Below are 13,844 nucleotides of genomic sequence, written 5' to 3'. Positions count from 1 at the left end.
ATTGTGGTTTTAATAACAATGGCTGCAAATTTTCAGTAAAGGAGGAATAAACAGTTATTGAATTACTGACACAGATTGTGTGAATGGATCTTTAAATATAATTGTTTTGAATCTAGGGTAGTCAGGATTTATAATTAATTATTTAGTTTGAAAATTTATATGTAAATTAAATATGGAGTTGATACAAATGTTTGATTTGAGTTCAAAATGATAGTTAAATTGTTAGCGATTCTTTGACCTTTGTTTTAGTTTTTGAGCCTTTATTTTTATCGTGCTAAGACGATTGTTCTTTTGGTGTTGTTTTGGCTTCAGAGGGTGCCGTTTTTTTCCCTCTTTTGTGGGTGCTTTGTTGGGTGGTCTATTCTTTGGGTTATCCTTGTGTTGATGTCTTATTGGGTGATACTCCCCTTTTCGAGAAAGATTGTTGTTGGCATCCATCATCTATATATATATGCCAATTTGTTTAATCCAATTTCTTTAATCAATTATGCTTATGTTTAATAATTACGTCAATTTAAAATTCAAAAGTCAATCTAATAACTATCATATCTTGTTTTTAACAAATCTAATCTCCTCATGTCGTAAATTATTTACATTCCATTATAATTTCGTATTTTAAGTTAGATAATTAAATTACTAACCATATCTCATTAATCACAATTTCAAAATAACTATCAACCTAACAAATTATAGCATCATCAATTAAGTTAGAAAAGAAACTACCAAAACTACATGTCTGGTTGCGACACATTTACAACAAGGGAAGAGAAAAAAAAATTAAAGATCCAACCACAACTTAGGAACAATATTATGAAGACTTCTGAAGAACGCCAAGAACATAACTTGTTAACTTAAAATAATGTTTACATCAAAAAGTCCATATAATATCCTCTTGATCTTAAAATCATAGAAAAGCGAGTCTATGAAGAAAAATTGCAACTTAGGTAGATTAAACAAATGCCTCAAACAAGAATACGACAAAGATCAACAAAAAGGATAAGAATCCAATGAAGTTCTTCAAGAAACTATGAATTGTGCATTCCAAAAAGGTGCTCCTCACGAACTTGATCTCAAAGTGAGGAAGGCATGAGTTCTCCAAAAAGAAAAGCGGTAGAGATTTTGAGAGAGTGAGAGAGAGATTGAGGGTTGATTATTTCCTTAAGTAAGAGAAATCTTTGGTGAGGGAAAAGGTAGAGCTCCAAGTGATGAATTTCCAAGAGCATAAAGAGATCTATTTATAGTTTAAAATGGGTCTGGGTGTTACCCTCTCCAAGTAACAAAATAAAAATTAATAAATAAATAAATAAATAAAACTTGGCTTCTTCTCTTAGAAAATATTTTTTTTTAAATTTTTATCTCTTATCAATTTAATTACTAAATTAAACCACAAATATAATAACCAACCAAATAAGCATTTTCCCTAGGAAATATATGCACATATGCCACGCATATGTCACTTAAAATAAGGAAATTGTTTCAATTCTACCAATTAATTAAATAAATAGCCAACCTTCAGTCAAACAAAGAAAATTCTTAGAGAATTTATAAAATTTACTAAATTAACCTAGTGCCCTTGAATACTTTTGGAATGATGTGTTTAGGAATAGCCAAAAAAGTATTATTTTGAGCCTTCTCTCTTGATTTTTCTATATGTCTGTTATAAATCTTTCTTTTTGATACACATATCACCCTCTTAGCACCTTGTACTTGGTGGTGTTTGAACACTTGGTGCTCTTGATCTTCTACATTTTTCGTCACTTGTACCATCACACCATCTTCAACTTGATCCCATTTTTATATATTCATGTGAGAAATATGATCGTTGTTGTGTCTATTCTTAGGGTTATGTTATTTTGTCATTTGAATCATGGCTTGCAGCTTTAAGGATGGAACAACTACTCTTGCTTCAGTCTTTCTCATTGAGTTTCAATGACTCCTATCTTTAACCTTCAAGATTTTACTTTGTAAGCTTTGAGCAAAACTTTGCTTGGGTGAGAATGAGAGCTTCCTCAACGATTCGTTCTTCAATATTTCCCTACTCTGCATTAAGTGCTTTTGACATTTTACAGGTTATGACGAGGAGCACTTCTAATAAAGTGATATCAACAGTAGTTTATGTGACGTTGTAGTCTATGCTTCTTCTTCGGAAAAGGAAACTATGTTGAACAGACTTCTGACTTGATGGATTACTTTCATTTTATATAGCTTTTTACTTGACCATTGTAGAGTCCTCCTTCCTAGATCTCGCTTTTAGCTTGAAAGGACACTCACACTTTTTGTTCACGTGCCCAGACACTCCAAGATTGTTTTGTACGACTTGTATTTTCCACCCGTTCACATCCTAGTGTCATAAATTCCTTCATTGTAAGGCTCCCGTAGTCATACCTCGCAATAACAACAACGAAACCTTTATCCTTTCCAACATTCCAAGCCTAGTTAAAAAGCTCATCACGGGATGCAAAAACATGCAAACACAAAGATATTGGTCATTACAAGGTCACTTAACAATATAATAGTAAACAACTCAGCCAAATAGATACTTTATCTATGGTGAATGCATGTGTACAATCCACATAAATTGCTACATCCTTTACCTTGACTTTCTCCAAAGGTGATGACTTATCGGGTTTATCGACCTCCTCTAACTTAACTGGACCATAGTAGTAGCTTCTACAATGGGAAAACAATGATAAAAATTGTCAACAATCTACTGTCAGCCTCAACTAACAGTTTTTTAAAGTGTGTTATTGACGCTCTTTAAAGTGTGTTGTAGAACAAACATGGTGGTAAACGACGACAAGCTACCTACAAGTGGAACAACGATGTCGACAGAGCGAGCTACATCAACGAGAGCGAATGCGAGCAACGATGAGGGTCGTAAAGTGACAAATAAGGTAGGGAGATGGGTATGGGTAGTGTAGGTGGTGTGGGTAAGGGTAGAATAAGGAAGGAAAGAGGATGGCAAGTGGTGAGGGTGGGTGGTGGGGAATTGAGGTGAATATTTTTTCATTAAGGGTATTTTAGTATTTTCACAACTTTATGATGGCATGAATGGTAGTCGTTATTCCCACCAGCCCGACATTTATTAATGCCACCCATAAAGTAGTGAAACCCGAAACACCCTTAATTTATTTATCGATCGCACTTAGAAGTGCTTAGCTAAATCACTTTCAAACTACGTAGGTTATGCACTTTCAAACTGCGTAGGTGCACTGGCCATTTTGACTGTAACTTATGCAAATTTTGAAGCTTCCAATTTCCAATTAACCCACATGTTAAACACTATGTTGACCGTTATTTCCTATGCTAAATAAGATTATATAAATAGGTGTCCATTTTCTTTTGCATTCTTCCTTGCCCTCAGATGTTCCTCCTTATCTTCTTCTCCCTTGTTCCTCCTTCTTATTCTTCTGTATTTTTCTTCTAGGTAACAAAGGTTTGTGTTCTCTGGATTTCATCCCCAACCTTAGCTCCTTTGTGCACTTTGAATGCAGATATTTAGATTCAGAGTTCCAAAGAAGTTAATGTAGGGGGTCACAATCCTTCCTTATTTGGAGTACACAAAGGAACTAAATATGATGGTATCTGATAGAACGTTGGTCCCATGAATATGAGTCAACGAACCAACTCATGAGCCACCAGGTCCCGGATTAACAGAATCAAGAGACTTAAAGAAGAGGAAGATTGAGGTCTAGGGGTTAGTTTGAGTAACAAGTTTAGGGTTTAGGGTTTATTGTAAATGTACTATTGGACTTTTGTTTAAGAAATGGATTCTCAGGTGTTATGTATTATATTTTGTTTATTGTACTGTATTATATTTCTGTACTGTAATTCACAATTTCACAACGCACTTAAAACTGCGTTAACTACGCACTTTAAAGTGCGTTACTTATGCACTTTAAAATGTGTTAGCTACGCATTGTAAAAGTGTGTTAGCTACGCACTTTAACATGCGTTAGCTACACACTTTAAAGTTCGTATACTTGTCTGCTGGCTGAACATACATATGGTATGACAGAATCCAGGAATCATTGAACTAACATCCATCCAAAATTACAACAATCAAACACAATACAGAACAAGAATCATTAAACTAAAATCCATACAAATTATAAAAAACAAACAAGTGCGTTTAGGGTTGGCAAGGGCCCCGTGGATGCAGGTTTGGCCATTCCCACACCCAAACCTAAACTTAACACCCAAACCCAAACCCAATATGGGTGCAAAAGTTGACCTAAACCCAAACCCTTGGGTTTTAGGTTACCTGAACCCAAACTTCGATGTGAGCACCGAACTGGCAAAAAACCCAAAAACCCGACTTGGAAACAACATGTACATAAGAGAAAAACATGAGCATAAACTGATTAAACCTCATCATCTTTCCAATACAAAGGAAAAAATATAGTTAATGTGTTAATGATTGAAGATCAAGGCGAAGATGATTGTGAAGATGAAGCCGAGAACAGAGCACGCGAAGTTGAAAGTTGGACAATGTTGATGATTGAAGATGAAGCCAAGAACAGAGCACGCGAAGATGAAGGCTCGGTTGGGCAACATTGATGATTGAAGATGAAGCCGAAAATAGAGCACGCATCACGCGAAGTTTTTTTTACGTTAAAGAAAATCCTAGTATATAAGCGCTGTTAATTGCATGCATAAGGCTTCGGGTTTGGGTGCGGTTTAATCAATCCCACACCCGAACCCAAATAAGTTTAAAAATCTGGGTGAAACCCAGACCTAAACCCAAACCCAACGAAATCGGGTTTCTCCCGAAATTTCGGGTTGGGTTCGAGTGGGGCCCCATGGGTGTGTGCTTTCCTGCCATCTCTAAGTGCGTTACCATAATTGTCACAAACACAGTAAAAATAACCATACAACACATGAATACATGAATCACAAATACAGTTTTTCATACTCAAATCCTAAAACACAACACACGAATCCTAGATAATTAGATACCAACTCAACTCCTGGTGATTTAGATTTTTTGTCCTTATCGTCTGCATCAAAAGTTAGGATCTGGTTCAAATATAATAACATATAGTTTATTGAACTGCTAACACGCACTTTCAAGTGCGAAGGCAACACACTTTAAGGTGCGAAGGTCACGCTTCCGAAAGTGCGAAAGTTAACCAAAAGTGCAAGAAAGCTTACTGGTTGAACGCTAATTTGAGAGAAATGAAAAGGCGGTGGGCGCAACAATGACGACTGTTGTGGGGGAAAGAACCGGCGATAGGGTTGTTGTGGAGGCGAGAACCGGCGGTGGGCGTGGCGGTGTGTGCGAAAGTCGATCAACAAAAACAAGAGGAAAATGAAAGGAACGGAAACAAAAACACGAGAGGAAGAGGAAAAAGAAACCCAAGACTCCAAGAGGGAAGAGGAACAAGATCTGAAATGAAATTGAAACAGGGATGGGTGGTTTAGAGGGAAAATTTGAAATGAAATTGGAGTGGTGGTAGTTTTAGAAATTTACTTTTCAAAATAGCATTTTTATCTTTTCACGCCTTAGGAAGGTAAAATTAGATGTGGGGTGATCGGAATAACAACTACCCGCATCAATAGATGTGGGGTATAAGTATACCAACTCTCTTTTGGTTAATGGGGTGGGAAGAAAATTTGTCTTGGTGAGGCAGTATTTTTGAGTAGCTGCACCTTTGCCAGGGTGAGTAGTACCGAGTTTCGAAACGAGACGAATATGCAAACACAAGCTCATACATGTCTCTCTTCATTCTTCTTCTTCCCTCCGAATCGAAACCCTTTCACTTCATCTTCATCCTCTGTAAGTCTCTTTGCTCGCTCTGCAACACTCTCACCCTCACTTTGGTCCATGCCATATACATATATATGCTTCTTTTCTTTTCGTTTTTTCTGACTTTACGCTGTTGCAGTCTTTTCGTTGGAACCAAATGGCAATTAGGGTTCGGAAAAACCCACACTTTGTGGTGCGCGCTGGTGCTAAGAAGATATCATTCGGTAAGGAATGCAGAGAGGCTTTGCTAGTAGGCATGGATAAACTCGCTGATGCTGTCTCTCTTACTGTAGGACCCAAAGGTTTCAAATTTCAAAATTCTCCTCTTTTTTTTATGTCTTATATGCTACTAATGACTTAGGTTAGCAATTAAATTAAAGTGTGGTCATTTTTATTTTATTTAATTTGTTGCATTGCTTAATCACTAGAATATTTTTTTATCACTGTTATATGCATTTCTCCATTGTATTAATTTAAGTGCATGTTTGGTTTGAATTAGATTTTAGTGTCTTTACGGTTTTGATTATAAGTTGTTTTAGCTATAAATAAGCTAATCCAAACAATAACCAAGTGTGTGTTTGTTTTGATGGACTTTCGCTTCATTCGGTTCCATAAACCATGGTTTTAAATTGCAGTCGTGGTTGTGGTTATATTCCAGAAGAGAAATTCTAGCAACTCTCTCTTTGGCACTCTCTTTCTAACACTCTGTCCTTGCCTGGTTAAAATCCATGTAGTGTCCACTAAATTATATGGGCTCCACTACCAATTTGGTGGGAATTGTATGAATTTTAACCAATCGAAGTAAGAGTGTTAGAATTGCAGACAAATGCAGGTTGATGCAACCACAATTGCGGCCATGATGCACTCAAAATCCCTTTACATTGCGGACACAATTACAGTTGCGGGCTGCAATTTAAAACCCTGCTTAGGGGGTGTATTGAGATGAATGTGCTTTTACATTTTGGGTAACATCTAGTGAAACACACCCTAAGATTCACTATTGCTTTTAATTATGTTCAAGCTGCAGATTGCTTGCACTTGAAGCTCTATATTATGTGGTACTTTGACTGATTATGGTTCAATGTTTTTTTTACCGTTCATGCTTATTTGTTTCACTCCTAACCACACAGGCCGTAATGTTATTCTTTCTGAATCTGGGAAGCTTAAAGTAATTAATGACGGTGTTACAATTGCACGATCCATAGAGCTTGCCGACGCAATTGAGAATGCAGGTGCCATGCTAATTCAAGAGGTTGATCATAGTTGTTAGGTTTTGCCACGGGTTAAAAGGTTGAAACTTGAGACAAAAGTTACCACAGATGTATTTAGGTTTCTATGTTTCCTGCTTGTAGGTTGCGAGTAAAATGAATGATTTGGCTGGAGATGGTACTAGCACTGCAATTATTTTGGCTCGAGCCATGATTAAATATGGGCTATTATCTGTTGCATTTGGGGCTAATCCTATTTCGTTGAGGAAAGGGATGGAAAAGACTGTAAAAGATTTGATCAAGTTCTTGAAGACGAGAAGCGTTCCTGTTGAAGGAAGGGATCACATTAAAGGTCTTTTCTTCTGCCTGTTTTTGTTTTGTTAAGGTAATATTTTTTTCACATAGGAAGTATTTGAAGCTATTTATTTCCCTGCTTTTGCAGCTGTAGCATCAATATCTGCTGGAAATGATGAGTATGTTGGCAATTTGATTGCTGAAGCTATAGAGAAGATTGGTTCTGATGGGGTGATCTCCATTGAGACATCTTCAACATCTGAAACCTCCGTCATAATTGAAAAAGGGATGAAGGTATTGATGATGATAATAATAATAATAATAATAATAATAATAATAATAATAATAATAATAATAATAATAATAAAATATTTCTCAATGACAGGCGTCAATTCTTCTTTGTCAGATCTGAATGATTGTTGCCCTTGTATTTTTCACTATTATAGCTATTTGTTCTTTCTGTACAGATTGATAAGGGTTATATGTCTCCTCACTTCATCACAAACCAGGAGAAGTCCATTGTGGAGTTTGACAATGCTAAAATTTTGGTAACTGATCAAAAGATTTCAAATGTCAAAGAAATCATTCCCTTGCTGGAAAAGGCTATGCAGTTGAATGCTCCACTCGTAATTATTGCAGAGGATATCGCAAAACAAGTGTTGGAAACATTAGTAGTGAACAAAGCACAAGGGTTACTAAGAGTTGCAGTTGTAAAATGTCCAGGATTTGGAGATGCAAAGAAAGCTATATTGCAAGATATTGCGCTTATGACAGGTGAGTTCCTATGGCACTATGCTTTTCTATTTTCAAATTATTGTCATGAAGCCTACACACAAATAGTTGCTTCTTTTGCTACTATTGACTGACCAAGTATACTGACAAGAAGCTTTTCTATGACATTGCTTTTCGTTTTCATTTATCAATTTTAGTTTGGCAGAGAGCCTGCCTTGGGTACTAAGGCAATAATACCACTTTCTTATTTAATAATTTTCTTATTTTAGTTGCTAAGATCTGCATGTTTCACCTCATGTTGACATTAACATCACAGGTGGTGATTTTCTTGCTGGAGATTTGGGTCTCACTCTTGATGGCGCCACATCAGACCAGCTTGGCAATGCACTGAAAGTAACAATAACCAGTAATGCAACAACTATAATTGCTGATCCTAGCACTAAGGCTGAAATTCAGGCTAGAATTTTACAGATAAAAAAGGATCTTATGGGAATAGATAATGCGAACCTTTCGAAAAAGCTCTCAGAGAGAATTGCAAAACTCTCGGGTGGTATAGCTGTTATAAAGGTACCTAATTCAATGCAAGTGTCATGGGTTGTCTGTACTCTGATCATCACTCTTTACTTTGCTACTATTTCTTACTCTTTTCTGATTTTATAAATTCTTGAGTTTTATTGAATCATACATTATTCCTATGCATTTCAACCTGCATGTAACTTGAGAAATGGATATTAGATTATTAATCTTAAACATGGTCATCTTGGAAGTTTTAGTACCTACTAGCCCTTTATGATGTATTCCTTATATAAGTAAAATCCTGTGAAGTTTTTTCACTTCTATGTCATACTATCACTGATGTTTTATTTATCTTTAATATTATTTCATCTGTGTGATATTTATCTTCTCCTTTATATATTTTCTTCTACTTTATATTTTTTTCTAAATCAAATCAAATATTACAATAGCATTTATATTTTCTATTTCTCCAAGAACTCTAGATGTCCCACTGCCTGTCGTAATGACTCAAGTCATTCTATTTTTATCTTATTGTTTCTCTGAATTCTATGAAATTGATTCTAGATATTGCACCATGTGTACGATAGTCATAATACTTTTGTATGAAGATTTTAGAAAATAAAAAATATGAATAAAAATTGAAATTTGAAACTATGTCCTAAACCATGAAGCAAGATTTATATTTAAATGATTTATCATTCTGTATGATTTACGATTGTGATATGACTTTAAGACGTGTCATTTGAACCATATAGCCGATCCCACCTAATAGAAAAAAGCTTTTGTTGCTGTTACTGTTGTAGTCAAAATAGAAGTTGCATTTATTTCTTTTTAGAAGGGCTTTACTCACCATTAGTTTGGGTCCTATAAAAGATGTGTTGATTGAATGCAGTATCCCTTGATCCTTGTTTAGGATATGCATGAACCAAGAAACCCATTGTGTTAATTGCATGGATCATACTAACTTTCATTTGTTTTCGATATTCATGATGTCTTGATTGCAATTTGTTATACAGAAACAAATAGCTGTGATCTTGAATTTTGCTCAGAATATGTAACATTAGCATTATATTCTAGTGTTAACTGCTTAATGCAATAAACCATTATGTAGGTAGGTGCACACACTGAGCTGGAACTTGAAGATAGAAAACTTAGAATCGAGGATGCCAAAAATGCTACATTTGCTGCCATAAATGAAGGGATTGTTCCTGGAGGGGGGGCTACATATGTCCATCTGTTGGACTTGATACCTACAATAAGGAACTCCATGGAAGATCGAGATGAGCAAATTGGTGCTGATATTGTGGCAAAGGTAAAATTATATATGTTAATCTACAGTATCAAAGCTTGAAGAAAATAATTGAGGGAGCCAAAAAAATATTTTCCTCAGAATGACTCATCACGAAAAAATCACTATGGTTTGTCTTAAATCAAAGAGGCTGATGATCTGAAATTGCAATTTCTTATATATTGCATCTGAATCTGATAGTGATTGTAGAGGGATAACCCAAGCCCCATCGGCCTTGAATGTTATTCAGTTATTGGCACTTTATCCCTTGTCAACTCACAATCAAATATTTATGTTGTGTTCAATAATATCAATTTCATAAATTTGTCATGGCCTACGCAAAGATTGTCTTTTGTGATTGTGTTGGCATGGGATTTAATGTCAATGACTGCCATCTCAACTTCACGTGACAACTATAACAAATGTACTTTCAGAATTAGGAAAGTAGATTATTGTAAATAGTATCCCTGATTGTTATAGTAGGTTTCAGAATTAGGGAAGTAGAAAGTCTCTTGTGATCTCCTATTTATGGATCCCTGCCATTTAGGAACACTGAAATATAAACTCAATTAGGCTGAGGAACTCTCTCAAGCAATTCTAAATGCTGTAGAATAGTGGAATCTCAAGTTGATCGTCATCAATGTCAAAAATATCTAGTTATCACTTGATTCACTTTGTGGATTGTCCAAACTTGGACATTGGAGAAACTCCACTATCTACAGTCGTGTGAAGTTTGCATTAAGAGTTTGAGGGGTGTGTCAAGTCTCCTGTGCAAGTGTGCATTATTCTAGTGGGTTTAGGATTCACCATGTAGCATCATCCACTCCCCAAGATAATGGAATATAATTTTTTTAGCTGAGATATTAGTTCTTATTTTTAGTTTCTGGTAAAAATGATTTTTTTCTTACTATTTCCCTCACATATAGCTGGATTGAGACTAGTTCTGTGAAAGGTAATATTACTTATGAACTTGTCTTGTATGCTTTTACATATTTGTGAGAGGTTGCACTTGAATAATGGCAGGCACTCCTTGAACCTGCAAAATCAATTGCAACTAACGCTGGAGTTGATGGAGATGTTGTTGTCCAGAAGATTAGAATATTTGATTGGAGAATTGGATATAATGCAATGACTGGCACATATGAAGATCTTTTGAATGCTGGAGTAGCTGATCCTAGTCGAGTTGCAAGATGTGCTCTTCAAAGTGCGGTATCTGTTGCCGGCGTGGTTCTAACAACTCAAGCTATATTGGTGGAAAAAATAAAGACACCCAAGCCACCTGTGCCCATGCTCCCTGGTATAAATCTCTAAAATAGGGAGAGCAATTACAATTTTGAACACGGAGTTGAAGTCTTCTCTGATGTGTACGCCGTTGGTCGAGTCAAATATTGTGAATGTCCCTCGGGTTGATTAATACTCGTGCTGCAATTAGAATGTTCCTTCAAGGATGGAAAAATGAGGGTTACTGCTTCTTACTCTTGGGTTATGATTTGATGAAACCCACGTATCATGAAGCAAAAGGAACAATTAGCAACAGCCAACAGGTGAAGTTCAATTTTGATTGAAGGAAGTTGTGTAGTGTTAGGTTTCTTTCCCCATTTTATTGATTCATTTTACAGTGACACTTAGCTGACAATAGTTTTGTTCCGTAAGAGCTTTAATATGATATTGTCAAGGGAATGTTTATAAACTCTGATTTAGCCGTATCATGGAATCTGCTTGAACAGGTACTTTCCTCTCCTGATAAACTCTATGCTTCGAAATCAGGAAACACGGGTTACCTTCAGTTGTCTCGGACTCTTGGCTTAATTGATTCGAATATTCAACCAAACGGGTACCCGTTTAACGGATATTAAACAGGTTTAGTGCTCGAGAAACATTTACAGGTATTCGAGTGTTTGATGTTTCAGACGTTGGGCTTGAGACCCTTTTGTTGAAAAATTTAAGTCCAAAACGAGCCTTAAAATAAAACTTATGGTCATATATTATAATTGGGTGAACAACTTAATTAAATGCTTATAGCAATAAATATTTATCGCATAATTATTTATTTATAAGCTAATTTGATAAATTTAATTTCAAAAAATTTGATCAACTTATCTAAGTTGAGAATAAGTTATAGGTAAGTACAAGGCTACAAGATTTATTCATTCACTGATCTGAACATATAAAAATAAACTCAAAACTGCTTATAAAACCTCATTTGGTTGATTATTACATAAATTATTTCAAATACTTAAACGTTTATTCTACAAGTTTACCCGGTGTTACATATTCAGATTAATATACTGATGTACTTCGAAATTCACTTCTCATGGCATTTGATTAAAGTCTAATAAAGGAGAGGAATACAAAAACGCTTAGATCCACTATATTAGAATTTAGAAGAGTTTCACTCTAGATTTGGTAAGATATGGTAATAATGTCTAATAATAGCGAAAAGTATACTAGAGATTGTCCTGTTAAGTGCTAACAGGATCTTTATCAAAATATGATATTACTCAATTTAATGTAAAAAGATATCTTCATAAATGTTTTTGCAAAATAATTTGCGGCCAACCTATTGCCATCCTTAAATAGACTGTTTTTCAGTTATTTTTTTTCTTTGCTAAGGTATTATATAGTCGGTAGCAGTGAGACTAATCTCTTTTCTCACAATTAGTGTATTAAAAAAGTGGAGGTTGCTCAAGGAATTTTTTATTCTCAAAAGTTGTGATTCGAACTTTCAACTAGTTATTTAAGGGACAAAATGTTAAACTACTATACTAACTGATTTTATTATAGATTTATTATTTATAGTGAACAGGTTGCTAGTACCAAAATTATTTTATGTTGTATATGCAGACGTGATAAACTACTGTAGGTTGGTTCAAGCAATGTATTCTTAATTTTCTTAAATAAGTTCTCAAAATTGAATTTTAAAACTCAGAAGTTTTCTCATCTTGGTAAAGCGGCAAATGAGTTGCAATTTTTTTCTTTGGTATTAACTATGTATTCTTATAGCCTGTAGGAGAGTTGTATTAAAATATCGTTTCAGTGTCAGCACATTAAATAATACAACCCTCCATAGTTGATAAACCTTCACTTCTCAACTATTCTTCATTGAATAACTAATATAGATTAAACACTTAATATTTAAACCATCAATGAATGATGGTAGCTTGATGTCCAAGCCAAGCCTGTTAATCAGGGGCAGAAAATAATGCTTCAAAGATACAGCACTTGGCTTCAAAGTTTCATTTTGCCCACTCACTATATTCCCACTAGGCACTAGGCAATATATGCAATGATTTTTACTTAGATTTATGTACTAAAAAAATACACATTGTGTGACCCTACATCATTATTGTTCTACAAATGCCTCCACCCACTACACCTTTCCATTTTCCATATATGGTTTAATACGATGGGGATCAACTATTGCAATAATAGCATTCAGTTACCTGCATAAGCATTAAGTATTAAACAAACAAGATGGTTAATTAATGAATTAATTGCTAATTAAATATTTTTAGTACAGCAGTTTTATGACCCACCAAATATACTATCTATACCTCGTACAGTGGCTGTCACCAATGGCGTGGTTATTAATCTCTTTTTAGTCATCATGGCCTCGTTGATATGGGATGATACATTTATGAGGTCTATGCAACCTAATTATGGAGTCTATAAAACAATAGAGTTTTTTAATCCCTACAATACTCGTATTTACTTAAATATTATTATTAAATATACCTAAAATACAGATATTTTATGAAATTATATATATATATATATATATATATATTTAGGGTTCTTTGTTTTGAAATTGGGTAAAATTAAGTTTGATATAATTAGTTAAGTTTAAAAGAATAAGTATGTTTGTGAATAGTATGTAAAAGTAATGTTTTGGGAAATGAAGGTTGTTACCACTTTGTTTGGTTGAACCAATTTTGAAGAGAGATTCAGGTGAGAGAAAGAATTGAGAGGACCTCAACACCTCTTATTTGGTTGCTTTTTAATGTAGACGAGATGAAGTTTGAAGGTGACCCAATTTACATTTTTTAGTCTTCGCAAA

General features: G+C 34.9%; 1 protein-coding gene across 3 annotated transcripts; it reads left to right on the top strand.

Moving 5' to 3' along the window:
- The first annotated feature begins 5,586 nt into the window (after nucleotides 1-5,586).
- Nucleotides 5,587-11,774, top strand: LOC130714652 (chaperonin 60 subunit alpha 2, chloroplastic). Of its 3 annotated transcripts, XR_009011373.1 has the most exons (10): nucleotides 5,587-5,779; nucleotides 5,889-6,051; nucleotides 6,880-7,001; nucleotides 7,102-7,309; nucleotides 7,400-7,545; nucleotides 7,719-8,025; nucleotides 8,300-8,550; nucleotides 9,611-9,811; nucleotides 10,811-11,331; nucleotides 11,515-11,774. XR_009011373.1 is itself a non-coding variant. In XM_057564573.1 (9 exons), the coding sequence occupies exons 1-9, from the start codon at nucleotides 5,696-5,698 to the stop codon at nucleotides 11,096-11,098; spliced, it is 1,770 nt and encodes a 589-aa protein (XP_057420556.1). In that variant the 5' UTR covers nucleotides 5,587-5,695; the 3' UTR covers nucleotides 11,099-11,483. The 3 variants fall into 3 exon arrangements, 2 of the variants coding, with proteins under 2 accessions (XP_057420556.1, XP_057420557.1); XM_057564573.1 differs by lacking the exon at nucleotides 11,515-11,774 and having other exon boundaries at nucleotides 10,811-11,483; XM_057564574.1 differs by lacking the exons at nucleotides 5,587-5,779; nucleotides 11,515-11,774 and having other exon boundaries at nucleotides 6,035-6,051; nucleotides 6,880-6,981; nucleotides 10,811-11,483.
- The last annotated feature ends 2,070 nt before the right edge of the window (nucleotides 11,775-13,844 follow it).

The sequence above is a fragment of the Lotus japonicus genome, chromosome 4 (assembly GCF_012489685.1).
Source record: "Lotus japonicus ecotype B-129 chromosome 4, LjGifu_v1.2".
NCBI classification, from domain to species: Eukaryota; Viridiplantae; Streptophyta; class Magnoliopsida; order Fabales; family Fabaceae; genus Lotus; species Lotus japonicus.
This window is presented reverse-complemented; position numbering and strand designations above follow the sequence as displayed.